At 43.7% G+C, this 21,822-nt stretch overlaps 1 protein-coding gene across 1 annotated transcript in view; it reads left to right on the top strand.

The window, feature by feature from the left end:
• Window positions 1-21,822, top strand: part of SLC2A10 (solute carrier family 2 member 10) — a 173,936-nt gene that overhangs the window by 47,618 nt on the left and 104,496 nt on the right. The window contains exon 4 of the mRNA XM_069243469.1: window positions 18,217-18,339. Within this exon, the coding sequence (XP_069099570.1) occupies window positions 18,217-18,339 (123 nt within the window). The remainder of the gene's footprint in view (window positions 1-18,216; window positions 18,340-21,822) is intronic.

Here is a 21,822-nt window from a genome sequence, read left to right as displayed (position 1 = left end):
TTTCATTACCTCTTCAGACGGTGAACCTGTACTTGATCTCTCTGAGGTTCTCATGAATAATTTTCATCATACCTTTTATGACTATTTTTTAATTTTTTAGTCAAATAATGGCTTTTATCAGGCTGATGGAACAAACCTGATGAGTGCCTTTCCTGGAAAAAATATTTTCTTGCAGGTTGTTTTACATTTTTTAATTTTTTTATTCTCTGTTTTGATTCAGTTTTCAACTTTTTATAATCATAATTAAAATGATCTAAAGCCACAACATCATGAATCATGTTTACATACATCATTATGGGAAATATAGATCACATTCTTTGTACTTACTGAGCTACAACTAAGGCAAGTGAAATAATACTCCATGGTTACTCTGTATGCTGATAGCCATTAAAAAACACTCCTACGTATGTGTTCCTTGTCTTCCAGTGTTGAAATAATCACACTAGGGTCCCCAAATCTTGAGATGTTCCTGTGGGTGACCCCGTACTCTGTAGACTGACTCCTCTGCAATGGAGCCATGCTCCCATGCTAATGAGAGAACACCCTCTTGAGACAGCACTGGCACACAAGTAGTGCCAGTACTATCTGTATTACAGAAGTGGGTGCACAAGCATCTGCGCTACCTCTGTAACACCAGAGTGCGCCCGAGTAGTTTCCATAATACAGCCCCTGGAGTAGTCTTTTATGTACTGTTACAAGCCTTTGTGACTTGGCCCAAAACATCTAAAATGGGTATAAAAAGACAACATTCAGGGAATTGCTACCAGTAGAAAGGACAGCTCCTGTTTTACACTTTTGCTAATACATGCTTGAATGTTTTTGGCCAGTTCACAAAGGTATGTGTGAAAGACAGAAACCTTATTTGTGAACTTTTCCTAGAGTCTTTAATTTGAGCATTGCCGAGGTGGAATCTTCAGTGCTGGGGTCATGTAGTTGAAAAATGCCAATCCATTGAGGATAATGAGATGCTTGAACCAGAATCTGAGGTTTCATGGTGAATTTAGGATGAACTTAGCTGAGAGCCCAAAGCCAGTAGAAGATTGAGCGTCACAACTGCTATGATTAGGTCAACCTACAGAGTGGGAAGGAGAAGCAGAACAATTCTATGAAATGTGTAGGTCAAAGAAGGCATTCTTTACTTGGTGTTGCAGTGACTTGAATATAGAATTACATTTGCTTGTACATGCTGAATCAACTTTATTTGGCTGAAGGGCATTGCCTCATAGCGGCTTGACTGTTGAAAACCCTCCTGACAACCACCAGTGTCCACCCCTTCTCTCTGGTAAAGCTGGAACATGAAGGATATAGGGAATTTTTTGCAGCGAAAGTAGAACAATTTTATGACAGGAGTGGTCACAAAGCACTGTGGTGCATTTCATTGGGAGCCACAGAAGGAGGAATGCCCTTTGTAAGATAGTGGATTATTATTTGGAGTAGGTGACTGCCCACGTCAAGGAATAATAATAACTCCTTATCAGGGTGAGCTCTCCTAGTCACTAAATTAACCTAAACTCCCTGGTAGCTACGGCACATGGCAGACAGGTTCAACTTAGAGCAATGTGTAAAGGATTTCTGCAGTACAAAATCAGTAATGAAGCCCAAACACTGAGCGATAAAAATCCCCAAAAAATCCTAAACCATGCCCAGTTCCATAAGCTGGAACAGAAGAAAGAACTGCTCCCCCAGAAGGAGCAGTGGAGGAAATTGCTCCCACCGTGGCAGGTGCAGAAACCAAGATCCCTCCTGCAACTTGATGTGTTGCTGTAGCCACACAAGAAGTGAGCCACTAACCTTTGCAGTCTTCTTCTTTATCCTGTGTACAAGAGGGACCAGGACCAGTCCTTCAGTGCTCCTCTCAGGTCACAGACAGCTGGTGCAGTGCTCTTCTGTTGTTCTGAAGGTCCAGTGAGAGTTCTGAGGAGGGTTCCTGGTGAATACCACATTTACGACCTGCAACGCACCTGCTAATGGGTGGAATGACTCCTGAGCACTTCCTAGCTAATGTGGTAAAAGGTTTTGCGGGCAGTCCTACTCGTATACTCAGCATTTACTGTTTGCCCAACTACAGGGATTCCCACTGTACTCCTCATTCTTATAATTAAGGACTGACAAAACCCTTTCTCCCATGTGCAGAGCCTGTTTGCTGACCCAGAGGTGTTACAAGGGAAATGAGCAGTTCCCTGCTGTGTCCACTCTGAACGAGTTCTTGGGGTATCTTTTTTCCCACTGGGTTTGGTGCCAACCTGAGACTGAGGACAAGGGCTGCTTCTCCCAGGTGTCCCCTTGCATATACTTGTTAAAGAGCAGATCACCTTTAAAGGTAATAGAGTTCCTGGATCCTACCTATCTAGTCTCCCTGCAAGGGGAAAGAAAATGCCTTGGCATTGAAGCTGCTTTGGGAGAAGTGTTCTCTCCCCTTTTATGCCTCAGGCCGAATACAGACTGGGCAGTTGCAGGATAGCTTATGCAGATTAGCCCCAGCATCCTAAAGCAGGCCAAAAATCTAAACATTGCAGACCGTATTCAGGAAGGTAAACTTAGACCAAAAGTCTAAGTTTACGACTTTCAGTGTTCACACAAGTAAGTTACGAGTAGTATCTTTACGTCCACACACAGAGCGGAATCTCCACACTCTTAAGCGCATGGATGCCATTTAACTTTTCATTCCACCTGTATTTCTGTACCGTATAGTAAGGCCTTGTAGGAAAGCTTATTGCGCCAATCATGTGTAAGCCAATTTACACATGTTTAATGCACCCACACTCTCTCCTGTTTAGCATGGCCACAGAGTTCTAATAGAAAGAATACAGACATGAAAAAATTGGGGGAAACCACATGATATGATTTTCTGAACCCTCCCCTTGCAATTTGTGATGTTCGTTTGTGCAATACAAATGAGTACCATGCAGCTCCACAGTTAGCTACTCCTGCTGGTGAAACATCTGGAACAATGACGCCGGAACCATGACAATGTTGTTAATGCAAGCAGAACCACGCTTGTGTTAACAACTCTCTTTTTCTCTGCCTTAACCACGCATGTGCTGAACAACACACATGCGTGGCTAAGGCAGAGGAAAAAGGAAGTCAGCATCGGGAGAGGACGCGATCAGGTAAGTGGGGCTGGGGGTAATTTAGTTTTTAGTGCAGGGTGGGGTGGGTCAGGGCAATTTTGCTTTAGGGGTGTGGGAGAGGAGTACGGGTAATTTTGTTTTTAGGACGGGGGGGTCAGGTTTTGTGGGGTGGGGTCGGGGTAATTTTGTATTTACGGCGGAGGGGGGATGGGTTTTTGGGGGCAGAGGTGGTGGGTCAGGGTAATTTTGTATTTAGGGCGGGTGGGGTGGATCGGGTTTTTGGGGACATGGGTGGAGGGTCTGTGTAATTTCTTATTTAGGGCGGGTGGGGTGGATCAGGTTTTAAGGGGCGCAGTGGGGCGTCGGGGTAATTATGTACTTAGGGTGGGTGGGGCGGGTTTTAAGGGTTGAGTGGGGGTCGGGGTAATTTTGTTTTTAGGGGCAGGGGTGGGGGTGGGGGGGTCAAGGTAATTTTGTATTTAGAGCGGGTGGTTTTTTGGGGGCGGGGGTGGATGGTTGGGATAATTTGTTTGTGGGCAGTACCATCCGCCCATTGAAAGAATGGATCCAGGAACACATCAGAGCCATTAGGAACAATTACCCTACCTACCCCCTGGCTGCCCATTTCAATTCGGCACATGCAGGTTCAGAGGTCATGGGTATTAAATTCCATGGCATTACACGCATCACTAATGATGAAAGAGGTGGGGACATGGTCTCCAATCTCAGAAGATGCGAAGCCAAATGGATCATTAAATTACGTGCAGTTGACCGGGTTTTGAACATGGACAGAAAATTGCATGTGTTTTTGTAACCCATACCCTGCATACATTTTCTGTAGTACTTCATCTATGGGTTGTTCCTTCATGCTTCTTCGCTGCTTAAGTCGAATCATATATTATCTATTGTTATACCTTCAATGTGGGTCCAATGAGTGTTAGCATGCTAACACTATGGCACTACCTGCCTCCTGGCCATTCCTGTGCATCCCTGTATTAAGTATGTTTTTACGCACACTGGACAGGGTGTCTGCCAATGGATTAGACTACCCCACATACTGTTGTCGAATATTACATACTTTAATAACATACTTCATGTTTGTAACTTGATTCTGTATACCTTTGTACGAACCTTGGGTTCTATCCCAGTACATGTACTTCTGCACCGACTTTTCAGTTTACTTACTATCATTGTTCAAGACTGGCGAACACTGTACTCTTTTGTGATGACTTTGCGTTACGTTTACAATATGTATACCTATGTCAGGAGATGTCTATCTACACACTGTTAATAATCAGTATCACCTCAGGGACGTAGTATGGTGGGCTCTACTTAACATTACCTCAAATATCTAAATATAATTACGGTGTTTTACTTTCCCATCCTGATCATTCCTCGTCTCCCTCCACCTCTAAACATTTAAAGCTACTGCCCTACTTTACTGAGCATGTTCTCTACATCTAGTGACAGGTGTTGGGTCTTGATACCTGGGTGCACTATGGATGTATATAGCACATTTTTACACTTGCTACTTGTCTTTCTCCTAACCTCTCAGCCCCAGTTTTGGACCACAGCTTTTCTTCTTTTACTGTTTTTATCCTGCATTCTAAAATTCTGGGCCCCTACTGATGCACGTTGCCCTTCAGACTCCACTGCGATATTTAGGGTTTTGATTTCTTCAACTGTCTTTTTTTTCTTCTCCCTTTTACTATATTTCGTCAGACTTTCTAGTACGGACCAGTATGATCTAGTCTCTAATTGGTCATTAGTTTTTACACCAATATGGCCCCATTGGTGCCCCCATTCAGTACTGTGCCCTCCCTTTACACCATCTCTCTGTGTCAATTTGCCATGTTCCAATATGGCCGCCACAATTTCTTCTCCAGCTCCCCTCACTTGGCTTGTCCCCCTTCTATTTTTATAGATTTTTAAGCCCTCTGGCTTTCCGTCTGGCTTCTAGGTCGGAGTCCATTTCCTGCATAGATGTGGTCAACATAGACCAGGTAAGCTACTCCATACTACCCAATGTTATTTTGTGACCTGTTCCCCTTCCTCTTCATTAATATCCACCTCGTTCACCCTGCTACCCCACTTTATGTCGCTCTCTTTGGTCATTTTTGTGGACCATTTAGTCAGCCAGTTTAGATTTGTTGTGCTCTTTACATCTAGTCGCCTTTTCTCTGCCTTGTTGCACGCTGCACTTGGCCTACTGCTACAGGTCTCAGGCGCTTTCTGGCAGTACTCACCCACTGGCCCTTTTGTTTAGTCTGTCCTTTCTCTCTCAGCCAGGAGTACATTATTTGCCAATGTGCTTTCATTTATGTGGAAGTATTATCTGCCCCTTTCTGACTACACCTGATTTCTCCTGACCTGTTCTGATACCAGCCTTTCCTTTTTTTTTTTTTTTTTTTTTTTTTACTCTCTTCGCCATAGGGACAAGACTTACCACAGTCTTGGTCAGCAGGGTTTAACCTTCACCCTGTTCGTTTTATTAGTGAGTGACTTTACTTACTTCCCTACTTACTGTGTCGTCTCATAGGTGAGTTCCCAATGCATGGTTTGGTCTCTTTTACACTCAACTTACCTCTTATTATGTGGAACTTTTGATTTAAACATTTCTTTTGCCAATTCCCTTCTTTTAACAGAAGTTTAATTTAGTTCCAAGCATGTCTACTAAAGGATGCACTACCGTCCTACTACTACCCCCTCACATGCCTTCATTTTGTTTTTCTGTTAATACGTGGTCTCCCACTAATTGGTCTAATCATGTTTGGGCTTTCTGAGCACATAATTCGTAATTCACCGGTGATGGTGTTATGGTTTACTTACTTTGTGACAGATATCAGGACGCTGCTATGTGGTGGGCACAGTCTATGAGGTGGCTCTTACTAATTTACACAGGTTAATCTGGTTAGATTGCCTTATTTCAAAGCCACTTTGTGCAGATTTGCACGGGCACATCAACACTCTTCCTTCACTTAAATATGGACGCATTCCTTACCAAGTGAATTCACATGTGCTCCCACTATGCTATCATCCTCTATTTTGATATATTTGGACTGGGCAACTACATCTCTATGTATATTTTGCAGTGGTGACGAAACAGTGTTGGCTGTGCATATGGAACTATGCTCAACTGACTACTTGGCTGTATTTATGGATCAAAGCTCAACCAATCTCTGTTGATGCCCTTGGCTACTAATTAAAGGAATCCACTACAACCAACTCAAGTGGAGGACATCTTTATCATGAACATTGTTTTGAGTGCTGCGGCTTCTGTGCTAAATTTCATGTTTAGTGTTTCTTTGAAACACTACCCGTAGGCTCTTGGGTAGTGGAGCATTTTACCGCATAGCACCATAACCCACCCCATGTTTGCACGATTTTCGACATTAACTACTATTGACTATACTTGCTCAACATGTGGGAAGTGCACCTCTTTCTACCACCACTATCCACCCCCTTTCTTGTCTACTGGGATAATTTTCTATTTAGGGCGGGTAGGGGGATTGGGTTTTCAGGGGCAGGGGTGGGAGGTCGGGGTAATTTAGGGGTGGGGTAGTTTTATGTTTGGGGGTTGGGTTCAGGGTAGGACGCGGTAATAAGTGGGGTTGGGGATAGTTTTTAGGGGTGGGGTGGATGGGTTCTTTTTTTTAAGGAGCAGGGGTGGGGGGCCAGGGTAGATTTGTTATTGGGATGGGGCTCAGGGTACTATGGTTTTTGGGGGTGGAGGTAATTTTTTTTTAGAGGCGGGGTGTTGTGGTAATTTTGTATTTAGGGTGGGTGGGGGTCAGGTTTTTAGGGGTGGGGTCGTGGGTTGGGGGTAACTGTTTTTAGTGGCGGGGTGGGGGGTTGGGGTAATTTTGTATTTAGGGCGGATGGGGGGATGGGTTTTTGGGGGCAGAGGTGGGAGGTCAGGGTAATTTTGTATTTAGGGTGGGTGAGGTGGATGAGGTTTTTAGGGGTGGGGGTTGGTGTAATTTTGTATTTAGGGCGGGTGGGGGATCAGGTTTTAAGGGGTGTGGGTGGGGGGGTCAGGTTAATAATGTATTTAGGGTGGGTGGGGGCAGTTTTAAGGGGCAGGGTGGAGGGTCGGGGTATTTTTGTTTTTTGGGGCGGGGTAATGGGTTGGGGTAATTTTGTATTTAGGGCGGGTGGGGTTTGTAGGTTTTTGGGGGTGGGGTAATTTTGTTTTTAGGGGTGGGGTAGTTTTATTTTAGGGTTAGGGTTCAGGGTAGGATGTGGTCATAAGTGAGGTTGGGGATAGTTTGTTAGGGTGGGGTGGTTGGGTTATTTTTTTGTTTTTAAGGGGCACGGGTGGGGGGTCGGGTAGTTTTGTTTTGAGGGCAGGGTACTATGGTTTTTAGGGGGGGTGGGGGTGATGGGTGATTTTGTTTTTAGGGCCAGGGTGGGGGGGTCAGGGTAATTTTGTATTTAGGGGCAAGTGGGGGGGTCATGTTTCTAGGGGCGGTGGGGGGTCAGGGTAGTTTTGTTTTTAGGGGCAGGTAGTTTTATTTTTGGGGGTGGAGTTGGTGGTTTTTAGGGTGAGTGGGGGTTGGGGTAGGTTTTAGGGCTCAGGGTGGGTGGGGTATTGGGGTAGTTTTTATGGGCGGGTGGGGGGTCAGGAAGTTTTATTTTTGGGGCAGATGGGGAGTTGGGGTAGTTTTGTGGGTGGGGAGGTCGGGTAGTTTTATTTTTAGGGCAGGGTGGGGGGTCGGGCAATTTTGTAGGTGTGGGGTAGTTTTATTTTTGGGGTGGGGTCGTTTTTAGGGTGGGTTGGGGTAGGTTTTAGGGCTCAGGGTGTGTGGGGGTGTCGGGATAGTTTTAGGGGCAGGTGGTGGGGTTGGGGTAGTTTTATTTTTAGGGCGGGTTGGGGGTGGTCGGGGTAGTTTTACTTTTAGGGCGGGATGGAGGTGTTGGGGTAGTTTTATTTTTAGGGCGGGGGGAGGGTCGGGGTAGATGTATTTTTAAGGTGGAGGGTAGCATGCGAAAACCACGCATGCCGTTCCACACATGCCTTCACTAGGCATGCTTTTAGAACGAAAAATCGTTGTAAAGGCATGCGTGGTAAAGGCATTCGTGGAAACAACACAGTTGTTGTTCCGACCATGTTGTTGAGGCATGCGTGGTTGGCACGTGTGGTGTTCCATCATACATTCACTCCTGCTTAGTGAATACAAAGTAATTTGATGATATTGGACCTAAAATGGTGTCATCACAAATGTGCAACTTACTCTTCAAGCTGATTTATGCTTATTTATTACAGCTGTGTATGTCATTCTACTTACTGCTTCTGATGCGTGTGACTAGGTTTATGAAATCCAAGAAATGTAATGAGTATGTTTAATTTTTCTTTGCCCTTTCAAAATATTTTCCTTAGCATTTTTCGTCTTCCTGAGTACATCTTATAAAAATGTATTTAATGAACTTACCAACACTTTAATGTGATGAAGTATTTACACTACTAAGTTTAGGATAAGTGGCTGTTCGCTATGTTTCCATTAGATTTCGCTATCAATTTTTCGGACACTTCCTGGGAATCACTGCTAGTGTAAATTAAGCATAAAACTATGTGTTCATGTGCACATATGATTACACTTACATTATGAATAGGTCTCCTACACTTACTTATGTAACTACTTCTTTATGATTCAGATGTAAAGAATTCTTACGTGAAGTATGCATTATTCCATGTTTAAACTTTGCTTACAAATGGAAAGCTGTTTTATAAATCGGGCCCTACCTGACTATTCTTTGAGATAGTATTTTTAAAATAAAAAATTGTTAAACTTTCCTGTATCATGTTCAAAACTGTCTTATTTCTCAAAATCCCAATAATTGGTAACAAAAAAATATCTCTATAATTGTATGGCTCTATTGCACTGGTAGGATAGCTAAATCAAAACAAAGACATGCTTTTTTAAAGTGTTTTCCAGGGATTGATAGTCAAGAAATTACTTTTGGCAGGGATAAACGTTGTAACTCAAGTTTAAATTGACAAAATAACATGTAATTGATTGTATTGAAAGCATGTGTTAGTATATTACATCCAACATATTTTCTGGGTAAAGAATATGTATATGTTCCATATATATATATATATATGTATGAGGCGTGCACATGCGGATGGAATAGATATATTTTATAACAAGGCAGCATTTTTGATCATTAACTTCTATTTTTTGGCAGCACTGAAGCGAACCATGGGGCTTGAAATGGGATAGACAGCTCTAGGGTTTTTTAGACTTTGTTGTTTCATCTTCTAGTTAGAAAAGTAGAAAATATGATTCGTGAACAGATATTGGATTCCTTTAAAATTGATCATTAGGCAGATTACAGTAATAGTGCTAGGGATTTTTGTTCTGAGAGAAAAAAATGGAAATTTGCCTGGTCAGGGGTCCTTGTTAAATTAGAAAGGGCTGTTTTTCAGTTCTTTTGCAATATCTTTGCACAGCCATTAGGTGGAACCCAAGGATTCTGCCTTACCTACTTCACGAGGGGACCATGTTTTTCCAGAAAAAAACGATGGTTTTTCTGGGAAATGTTTCCTAGTACATTTTTTGTTGAAAAATGCTACAAGAAAAAAAAGTTGCTCTACAAAAGTCTAGGTTTTTCCAGAATTAAAAAAAAAAATCCCTGAAGTTTACATTGACCAAGAACCTGAATCTTGCCCATCCTTAATGTCCTTAATGCACCTTTAGCTGCAGATGTACATAGCTGTTTGCAGCAGATGGATGCCAGAACAAAATGGCAGATTGGGCTACGAGAGATGCTGCTGGAGTTACTTGCAATGGATTTCAAAACCTTCTTGTATGCTTGATTTAATAAACTATAATGTTGTTTGTGTATAATAGACACCCAGGCCATCCAAAGAGTGCTTATAACTGACTAGCCCCTTAGTTCACTTTTGGCATTGTTGTAAGGGTGGAGAGAATTAATGTTTCTTAGTTCATGCTTGTAACCATGTTACTTCCCAAAAATATACTCCTCAATACATGCCTGCCAGTTCAATATCTTTTTAATGTCGGTGCTGAGTCAAGTTAACCGTAACCTAGTGTTGTTGACCGGAGGGGGGCTGTAAAGGTCAGGAGGATCGCATGCGTCCCCAGGCGTGCTTTGTGTACCAGAGGCCTAGACCTATGTCAGTCTTCCATAGCTCCTGATTCGCTGGTGGCCTACTTGAGACGGGTATTTTTTTTTAGATCACTTGTTCATTTGAGTCCCCGTCCTTTTAGTTAAGGCTCCTACAAATATGTCACACCATGTTCAATTGCAGTGGTCGTTCCATGCACACATATTTTCAATATTTTTCAGTAAATCTATTGCAGCAAATTGTAGCTATGCATGAATACTTCTAAAGCACAAACTGAGTATTCAACAAAGATATATTATCTAGAAAAATGGAAACACGCAAGGCAAGATTTTTTGAGGATAGAAGTATAGGGGCATAAATAGAACTCCTGAAAATGGGATTCACACAGCTAAGATATTGGAGGTACATGTGAGACATATAATACATTATTGTGGTTAATTTTAAAGTAGGCCATGGAATTAGAGTAGCGATTTGCCCTGTTTAAATAGTCTATTGTGATCAGTTGATGATCACTTGACCCATGTGCAACTATAAAATATTCCTGGTTATACTGTCAACTGCTCTGGTGTACTTTATCCAAGTGCAGACCTCAAATTATCAGTTTGAAGCAACTTTTTGAAATAACTCCTTGTGCTTGAGAGACTTCACACCAGTTGAAATCATAAGGCTGGGTTGAGGATGAGTTTTATGCAGGACTAAGGTTATCAGCTTAGTTTTAAACTTATATTTTCATTAAGTAGAGGAATGAATAATACATTACAGTTTCTGATTTTTGGAAAACTGTGTCACAAAGTCTGTCAAATTACTAGAATTTATGTTTATTACTGTAATACCTGACTTACTATTTCAGATATAGAAGGATAATTTAAGAAGCCATAAATTATTAACAATGATTTAAAAAAAAAGTTTAATTTGTTTAGTTTCTTAGGTGGCTTGTAAATCCACTTTCACACACTAAGGAAGAAAAAGTTTATGCTTGTTATCAAATTTGAGGAGCAGGAGTTTGTTGATTTTATACACATTTCAGATTTATAATTATTAGTTAAGTGGTTATTGTAGGAAGCTGGCTCTGTATATACTATATCAAAATGAGATATAGTGTGCACAGAGTCCAGGGGTTCCCCAGAAGCTTAACAGAGTGTAAACTAGATAATACTAATGCTCTCTTTTGTGGTAGTGTGGTCGAGCAGTTCGGCTTATCAAAGGGTAGTGCAAAGCATTTGTTGTGCACACACAGACAATAGAAGAAGCACACACTCAATGACGTAACTAAAGAACAATGTTTTTATATAGCAAACATATATTTTCTTAATTTATTTTTAGAACCACAAGATTCAAGTTGCAGGTAAGTGGTTCAATAGATTTGTATTTCACACATGTATAAACAGTACTTTGTTTGAAATCGATAACTTATACAGTTATTGGCAAAAATCTGTTTTAAAAATGGACACACTGTGTATGGAAATGCCTCCTTGGCATAGTTACCCCCTGACGTTTTGCCTTTTGTTGATGCCAGTTATGATTGAAAGTGTGCTGGGACCCTGCTAACCAGGCCCCAGCACCAGTGTTCTTTCCCTAAACTGTACCTTTGTTCCCACGATTAGCATAGCCCTGGCACCCAGATAAGTCCCTTGTAAATGGTACCCCTGGTACCAAGGGCCCTGATGCCAAGGAAGGTCTCCCAAGGGCTGCAGCATGTCTTATGCCACCCAGGGGACTCCTCACCCAGCACGTACACACTGCCTCACAGCTTGTGTGTGCTGGTGGGGAGAAAATGACTAAGTTGACATAGCACTCCCCTCAGAGTGCCATGCCCTCCTCACACTGCCTGTGGCATAGGTAAGTCAACCCTCCAGCAGGCCTTACAGCCCTAAGGCAGGGTGCACTATACCACAGGTGAGGGCATATATGCATCAGCAGTATGCACCTATAGTGCCAAGCAAAACCTTAGACATTATAAGTGCAGGGTAGCCATAAAGATGATATGGTCTGGGAGTTTATCAAATACGAACTCCACAGTTCCATAATGGCTACACTGAAATCTGGGAAGTTTGGTATAAAACATCTCAGGGCAATAAATGCACACTGATGCCAGTGTGGAATGTATTGTAAAAAGCACCCAGGGGCATCTTAGAGATGCCCCTTGAATACCTGTCCGACTCCTAGTGCTAGGCTGACCAGTTTCTGCCAGCCTGCCACAACCAGACGAGTTGCTGGCCACATGGGGAGAGTGCCTTTGTCCCTCTGTGGCCAGGAACAAAGCCTGTACTGGGTGGAGGTGCTTCTCACCTCCCCCTGCAGGAACTGTAACACCTGGCGGTGAGCCTCAAAGGCTCATGCCTTTTGTTACAGCACCCCAGGGCATCCCAGCTAGTGGAGATGCCCGCCCCTCTGGCCACTGCCCCCACTTTTGGTGGCCAGGCTGGAGGAGATAATGAGAAAAACAAGGAGGAGTCACCTACCAGGCAGGACAGCCCCTAAGGTGTCCTGAGCTGAGGTGACCCCTGCCTTGAGAAATCCTCCACCTTGAGATTGGAGGTTTTCCCCAAGAGGATTAGGGATGTGCCCCCCTACCCTCAGGGAGGAGGCACAAAGAGGGTGTAGCCACCCTCCAGGACAGTAGCCATTGGCTACTGCCCTCCTGACCTAACACCCCCCTAAATTCTGTATTTAGGGGCACCCCAGAACCCAGGAAATCAGATTCCTGCAACCTACACAAAGAAGGACTGCTGACCTGAAAGCCCTGCAGAGACGACAGAGACGACAACTGCTTTGGCCCCAGCCCTACCGGCCTGTCTCCGGGCTCAAAGAAAATTGCACAGCAACGCATCCAATAGGGACCAGCGACCTCTGAAGCCTCAGAGGACTTCCCTGAAACCTGAAGGACCAAGAAACTCCCGAGAACAGCGGCACTGTTCACCCACAGCAACATTTTTGCAACCAAGAAGCAACTTTTAAAGAACTCACTCTTCCCGCCGGATGCGTGAGACTTCACCCTCTACACCCGACGCCCCCGCCTCGAGCTCCAGAGAACCAACACTACAGGGAGGACTCCCAGGCGACTGCAACCTCGTGAGTAGCCCGAGACACCCCCCTAGTACCCCTACAGCGACGCATGCAGAGAGAATCCAGAAGCTCACCCTGACCGCGATTGCCTGTAACAAGGAACCTCTCGCCTGGACCAAGCACTGCACCTGCAGCCCCAGGGCCAGAAGGAACCGAACTTCAGTGCAGGAGTGACCATCAGGCAACTCTCTGCCTAGCCCAGGCGGTGGCTGGCTCAAGAAGCCCACCTGTGCCCTGCCTGCACCGCTAGAGTGACCCCCGGGTCCCTCCATTGATTTCTATTACAAAGCTGACGCCTGCTTTGCACACTGCACCCGGCTGCCCCTGTGCCGCTGAGGGTGTGTTTTGTATGCCTACTTGTGTCCCCCCCAGTGCTCTACAAAACCCCCCTGGTCTGCCCTCCGAAGACGAAGGCACTTACCTGTTGGCAGACTGGAACTAGAGCACCCCTGTTCTTCATAGGCGCCTAGGTGTTTTGTGCCCTCCTTTGACCTCTGCACCTGACCAGCCCTGTGTTACTGGTGCGGTAACTTTGGGGTTGCCTTGAACCCCCAACGGTCAGCTGCCTATGCTCAGGAACTTGAACTTGTAAGTGCCTTACTTACCTGAAAAACTAACCATTACTTACCTCCCCTAGAAACTATTGATTTTTGCAGTGTGTCCACTTTTAAAATGGCTTATTGCCATTTTAACTAAACCTGGGTATGTTACTGCTCTAATTCAAAGTTCCTAACTTACTTGTGTGGAGTACCTTGCATTTTATGTATTCACTTCAAATCATGAATCTTGTGGTTCTAAAATAAATTAAGAAAATATATTTTTCTATATAACAACTATTGGCTTGGAGTTAAGTCTTTGAGTGTGTGTTCCTCATTTATTGCCTGTGTGTGTACAACAAATGCTTAACACTGCCCTCTGATACGCCTACTGCTCGACCACACTACCACAAAATAGAGCATTAGAATTATCTAATTTTGCCACTATCTTACCTCTAAGGGGAACCCTTGGACTCTGTGCACACTATCTCTAACTTTGAGATAATATATACAGAGCCAACTTCCTACACACTGCAATTTTCAGAACAGTTCCTGGGGGAAGAAATGTTAGTTCGATTTGCAGGTAAGTACAACACTTACAGTTTCAGTCTCTGGGTTTTAGGAAGTCCACAGGTTGGGGTTCAAGTATACACCTACCACCAGCAACACGGCGCCGGCCGGGTGCAGAGGTCAAAGATGAGTAAATTTAGCGTGGGCTCCTAGGGAGACAGGGGGGTACTCCAAATCAGATCTGCCTGCAGGTAAGTACCTGCAGCTCAGAGGACAGACCAAGGGGGAATTAGAGGAGCACTGAGGGGTCCACAAGTAGGCACCAAACACACACCCTCAGCGGCACTGGGGCGGCCGGGTGCAGGACATCGGGTTTCCAATGCTGGTCTATGAGGTGACCCCGAGGGTCACTCAGAGGCTGCATGTGAGGTCCAGGGGGTTCTCTCGGGCAGACCACAGGCTGGACAGCCAGGAGGGCCACCTGCTGAACATTTTTGCACTGGAGTTTGGGTTCTCCAAGGTTGGGGGCTGCAGTGCAGTGTTGTCTTTAGGCATCGGATATTTTCACCCAGAGCTTTGCGGTCATGGAGGTCCTCAGGTTTCCCTCTGCAGGCTTCGTCGTGGAGGGGTGGAGAGGTCAACCCAGGGTGGGCACTTGCTTGCAATTACCTGGGGATCATCTCTAGCTGGGTGGACCACCTGGACACGGACCGGGGGTGTCAGGTCAGAGTGGTCAGGCCTTGCGCACCTAGAGTGAGCTGGGAGTCCTTGGTTGTTGGTTTTTCTTAGAAAGGGCCGCTGTTCTCTGGAGTTCTTGGTCCTTTTGGGTGCAGGGCGGTCCTCTGGAGCTTGGCAGAGGTCGCTGGTTCTGCTGGATGCCTTGCTGTTCTTTTGCAGGTTCTTTGAAGCAGGAGACAGGTCGGTAGGGCTGGGGCAAAAGCAGTTGTCGTCTTCCTTCTTGTCTGCTGGGGATTTCAGCTAAGCAGTCCCTCTTCTTGTTAGGTCGCCAGGAATCTGGTGCACTGGGTTCAGGGAGGCCTTTAAATCCTAGATTTAGGGGTGTTACATAGGTCAGAGGGCAGTAGCTAATGGCTACTGTCCCTGAGTGTGGCTACACCCTCCTTGTGCCCACTCCCTTTGGGGATGGGGGCACAAACCTAATCCTATTGGTCCCTGTCCTCCAAACCAAGATATATGATTCTGCAGGGAGGGGGCTACCTCATCTCTGGACACCTTATGGGTGGTCCTGGCTGGAGTGGTCACTCCTCCCTGTTTTTCCTAATTTTCCCACCGGACTTGCCACCAAAAGTGGGGCTTTGTCCGGGGGCAGGCAACTCCACAAGCTGGAGTGCCCTGGGGCACTGTAATCCAAGGCTTGAGCATTTGAGGCTCACCGCCAGATGTTACAGTTCCTGTAGGGGGAAAGTGTGAAGCACCACAACCCAGGACAGGCTTTGTTTCTGACCACGAGAGCACAAAGGCTCTCACCCCATGTGGTCAGAAACTTGTCTGAAAGTGGTAGACTGGCACAGACCGGTCAGCCCTGCACTAGCAGTTTGGCTAACATACAGGGGGCATCTGTAAGATGCCCTCTGGGTGCATTTTTCAATAAATCCCACACTGGCATCAGTGGGGGTTTTTGTGCTTAGAATGTTGCTATCAAACGTCTGAGTATTCAGTGAAGCCATTATGGAACTGTGGAGTTTGTAATGACAAATTCCCAGACCATATATTCAATATGGCTACACTGCATTTGAAATGTCTAAGAATGGGCTTAGACACTGTAGGGGTATATTTCTCATGCAGCTATGCCCTCACCTGTGGTATATTGCACCCTGCCTTAGGGCTGTAAGGCCTGCTAGAGGGGTGACTTACCTATGTCACAGGCAGTGCTTTCTAGGCATGGCACCCTGAGAGGTGTGTCATGTCGACTTTGCCTTTTTCTCCCCACCAGCACACACAGGCTGCATAGGTAGTGTACATGTGCTTGGGGAGGGGTCCCCCTGGGTGGCAAAATATTTGCTGCAGCCCTTGGGAACCTTTCCCTGGCCTCAGGGCCCTTAGTACCATGGGCACCTTTAAAAGGGACTTAACTGTGTGCCAGGGTTGTGCCAATTGTGGAAACAAAGGTACAGATTTTGGGAAAGAACACTGGTGCTGGGGCCTGGTTAGCAGGATCCCAGGAAACCTTTTATCAAAGTTGGCATCAGCACTAGGCAAAAAGTGGGAGAGGTATCCATGCCAGCAGTGGCACTTTCCTACAGATGTTGGTTGGTTTGCCATTTTAATTGGATTGATAATTTGAGATGAAACCCGTGCATTTAATCGAATGTACATTGGTTTAAACTATGAATGAAAATGGATCAGGAAGATTGTGGACAAGTCAGCCTAAAATAAATATGGAAAAATTGAGTTTTGCCTACTAAGGCTATGTGGGGTTTATTGGCCTAAAATTCACTGTGGCGACACAAATAAGTAAGGAATGCTGCATGCAATAAATTGAAAGATTGGGGTACCCTAGTTAGTCGAGGTCCTGGTTATAAGAAATCTATTCTAATTAATACTTCCTACTTTGAATTTTGAAAATGCACATAAAACAGTGTCAGCATACAAATTATTAATAATGAAGATTGATGATCTGGTGGTGCTGGACAGGAGACTGGGGTCTCTGCTTAAGCTTAAGAGTATCTAGAGTGGGTCTAAGGCAGTAGTTATTCAAACTGAGTGCAGTCACTGAAATCCTGTGCCTCCCTGTCTCTTGGAGGTATTTTGAGTTTTCTGGACTTGAACAGCAGCATAGTGAAACTGCACCTCTAGCATCTGAAGAGGGACGGCCTCTGGGCCTCGTGTGTGGGAGACATGGAGCTTTTTAGTGAATTAGTACCCTATTTATAGGCCTCTTCTGTCTGCAGTTCTGCAGACAATATGCTCATATGTATCACAGTTAGGGAAAACCATTACAGAAACGATTGGTCTGACATGCACAGTGAAGGAAACAAATAAAGGGGAATGATGAAAATTGTGGAAACACAGCAACACAAATAGAAAAAGCAAAGATTGAAGAGAAAGGTAAAAAAATATAAAGATGGGTATTTTGGGGAAAGTAATAAAGGGAGAACGATGGTAGGGTTGAAAGTAAAGGAGAAGTGAAAGGAGAGAAGTAAGAAAAGGGCAATGATATGGTGGAAGAGTGAAGAGAAGAAATAATAGATGGAAGGACGAAAGAGTAAAAGTATTGATGGGTGAAAGGGTGATTGGGCAGAGGATGGAAAAGGATAGGCAAATGGGGTAAAAGGATGGAGGAAGGAATAGCAAAAAGGTGGATCAATTAATGGATATATTGAACGTTGGATGGGTAAAAAAGTAGGGGTGGATGAAAAGGTAAGTTGATGGACACGGACTGAGAATTGATGGAAATGAATAGATGGAAGGGTGAAGGGATGGATGGAGGATGAAAGGGTGGAAGAAACTCTGAAAAGGATGGCCGGGTTCCTCTCTTCTTATGCTCCGTGTGATTAGATGTATTGTTCAACTGGGGTGTTTACCTTCTCTAGATACTCCTAAATATTCCCTTTCTTGAAAATGTTCATACAGAGCTTAACTGGAGCCCTTTCCCTGCCCAAAGCAGAACATCCTGCCATGCAGCAGCTGACAACACCTTGGTTTTGATGACAATAGAGTTACCATTAGGAAACTAGTTTGTTTTCATAATTTACAGCGTTATTGCTTTTGCTGTCATGGATAAGAGAGGTGGGTAAAGCAGGTGTATTCATTTTCTAAAAAGAGTATAAAAGTTAATTTCTGAATATTGTGTATTGACTATTTACTGTCAAAGCAAAATGTGCCCTATTTAGCAACTAAATTTGCATGTTATTATTTAGGATGGCGGACACTGCGAGTAAGTTCATTCAAAATACATTTTCTGCTTTTATTTCTTCAGTGACGTGGTTGGTTCTAAGTGAAATTTATCCAGCTGAAATACGAGGACGAGCCTTTGCATTTTGCAACAGTTTCAACTGGGCTACAAATTTAATAATCAGCCTGTCGTTTTTAGACGTTGTTGGTAAGTGCTTGAGTTCATTTGTCACTTAGAAGATTTTGTGTGTCCTTGTGGTATGTTAACCCGCACTTGGTTTACTCTCCGTATGCCTCGGGGTTTGAAGGGTGTGAGGCTATGGACCAGATTTACACTTCTCCTTCACATCTCTGGTTCGAGCTGTAGAGGTGAGGTTGCTTCTCCTGCCAATAACTTTGAAGTGGGCATCCAGTGTAGAGAAAAAACTGTTCTCTTTCCCATTCCTGCATCTCTAGCAATCGCCAACCATAGGCCTTTCAGAATTTTCCTTTGATGATGCTACCTGAGGTTTTGAGACCTATCGGGACATTATTTGCCAGTGGCCTTTTTTAAATTTGAAAAATTGACACAGTTTATATGCATTTACTTGTGTGGTGCAGTGACCAAATTATCGTAGTCCACCCGGTCTATGGAGAATGCCCATATTTATTTAAGAACTTCCAAGTTGTCAAGGGTGTAATAGCAAGAGTGGTAGTGATCCAGAGAAAGCTATACATTACAACATGGTTTTGTTGCGAGAGCAGCGGGGACACCGAAAAGGAAAATTTTAATTTTTCCTCAGTGCCTGAACCTTCTTGAATCAGTGTGGGGCACAAGAGTCCTTGCTAAGTAAAACAATTCCTTCAAACATCTGACACAAGCAAACCAATTCACCTGCAGAAAATAAATATAAGTCTCAAAGCTTTATGAAATCGTTTTAGTAATAACTTCTTCATTGGAAAGACTTAAATATTGAACAATGTAATTATCAATACAATCCAGAACAAAGCATGAAGCGTGTTCCATATAAGTTGATCACTTTTCTAAACTGTGGAAAGTGAGAGAAAAGCTTCAGCCGGGACCCATAAAGGGCTCTAAATTCGAGATGTGAAAGCATACAGCTTAAGCATAAATTTCTTATCATAAAGAGATCTTCCTATAAAGTGAGGTTTGAGAATACTCAGTAGAATATCAAAGCAGCATAGATTCAGGCAAGGGAAATAAAATGTCTTTCAGAATGAATCTGAGAAGCATCAGTAAGCGCACTGCAGAGAGTCTGGGAAGTGAGAGTTCTCAGTCCCAATGTGTATCAGTGTGTGTATGTCTATGCTAAGAACATGCACTTTTATAAAACTTTATATCTGTAGTTGAAATAAACCGTTGCAGTCCACTGTCAGCTCATCCATTCAGATTGCTTCTGTTGTCTAAGCTAACGAAAACCAAGAAATTCTAAACATAAGATACAAATGTGCGACAGATTGTAATGCGACTAACAAATCAGTTTTGGTTCACATGGTCTTTTATTTGAAGGCAAAAAAACAGTTCAGTGTGAACTCATCCCCTTTCCCATATGCTTCTATTGACAAAATCTATTCATAAGTAAACATTCTACAGAAATTAATCTAAACATTTTCAAACATTGTTATATTTTATAAAAACTATGTTGATGAGAAAGTTGAAATATAACACTTCATCTATGAAGTCCATTGTTTCAATACATTTCCGCCATTGAAAGTTTAACATTCACATTCCTGACTCAGGTCAGGGCAAAGGAAATAAGAAAAATGCATTTGTCAACAGTTGAAGCTAAAGAAAGCCTACTGTGCACCTTTGCATTTAAAATACTGCTTTTCATTAGAGACCTACAAGTTTTAATTCTACATGTTAATTGGATTAGTCTTTTTGTTTTATTAAAGCGCTCTATAGTCATAATGAAATTTTACTGCTAATACTGTTTAACAAAAAAGCATGCTTATTTCTCTAAACCTGGTCATCATATCCAGACACCGATAATGGCTCCTTGCAAATGTGCAGTGGATACCCAAACTTAAGGAAGGTGCTCTCCATCTAGAGATTGAATTCATTAAGGACCCCTTAAGTCAGAATCTTGTTCAAAGGTTGAGTCAACTCTAAACTTGCATTTAAATTTGTCTGGCAATTTATGGCTGGCCTTTTCAGGCCTTTTTTCAGAGAGAGGGACAAAGCAAGCCTGCTGTTGTGCTGTGTTTACTCTATGGCCACAGAGTGCACTTAACCAAATTGGCTGTCTCAATGTCTATTATCTTGTCTCTCCCTCAACGCTGCCCTTAGCAGCCATTGAGTTGATTATCCAAAGTGGAGATGATTGTGGAATTCTTCTTTCTGGCACTCGAGCATCATTTCCTCCAATAGCTTGTCCTTTGATATCTGTGTTCTTTGCTCAAAGATAGCTATCAAAACTGTTATGTGTTATGACCTGTTTCCAGGAGATGTACCAGAGTTCTTATGTTGGAGCACTTAAATATTTCATAAAAATTACTAAGTTCAAATGTAATGCTTTTTTTGGAGTACAGTACTGTTGGACTAGATGATTAGCCCTCATCTAGAGTTTGGTGAATGCTGGATATCAACCAAAAAAGGGTTATACCCTATCCACTAGACTAATGGTTTCCCTGTCCATTTGATGTGAGTCAAGATTTCCGCACACCAGAACGTCCGGTGGCTCTACCATTGGAAACCCTTTACCTGATGGTCCAGCCTCCAGTGGGCTGCCAGATGATGGTGATGTTGCCTTGTCCTGTTTAGGACGGCCATCACTGTATTTTTCTACATGGCTACCCTTAGCATGGAAATCAACCAAGTGCGACCTGCGTCCTGGTTACCAGCAGACTCGACTATGGCAATACCCTCTTCGCCAGCACCAACCTGAAGAAACTACAGCATATCCAAAATGCCTCAGCCTGACTTATCCTGGACATTCCCCTCTGCAAGTACATCTCCAGTCACTTAAGAGACCTCTACTGTCTTCCTGTTGAGAAAAGGATTAACTTCAAACTCCTCGTACATGCATACAATTCCCTCCACAACCTAGGGCCCCCCTACCTCCACCACTGTATCACCTTCTACTCCCCCACCAGACCTCTCTGCTCCGCTCAACAAGCACTAGCCATCGTACCTCGCATATGGAAGACCTCGGCTGGTAGAAGATCCTTCTCCTTCCTCGCGGCAAAGAGCCAGGACTCCCTGTACCTGCACCTCAGGCAGTCACTATTGCTGCATCAGTTCAGGAAGGACCTTAAAACCTGACTCTTCAACTGAAACTCGGAAGACAAACCCCCTCAGCACCTTGAGACCCTTATGGGTGATTAGCCGCACAATATAAACATTGATTTTCTTTGATTTGATTTGAAGAAAATGCGGAAGAATGATGTAGGAAGGTGAAGTACCTCAGTAAACCAAAAGAAATGAATGTTGGAGAAGATTTTATTCTCCTCCTCGTATGGAGCACCTGAGCACCTGAACAGCACCATGTGACAACTTTCAGTCTGGTTTGAACATGTATATTCCATGGGAATGTAGCACTCATGCGCTTCACATTCTAAGTGAAGAATGACCATAGGGGCAGATCACCACAACATCTTCCCCTTTACATATTGGATGAGTAAACATTTATACATTGAATAAAATAAAACGGTTAACCCAAAAGAAGAACATAAATTCAAAATAAACATG

This window comes from Pleurodeles waltl, chromosome 7 (genome assembly GCF_031143425.1).
Source record: "Pleurodeles waltl isolate 20211129_DDA chromosome 7, aPleWal1.hap1.20221129, whole genome shotgun sequence".
In the NCBI taxonomy this organism is placed as follows: domain Eukaryota; kingdom Metazoa; phylum Chordata; class Amphibia; order Caudata; family Salamandridae; genus Pleurodeles; species Pleurodeles waltl.
This window is presented reverse-complemented; position numbering and strand designations above follow the sequence as displayed.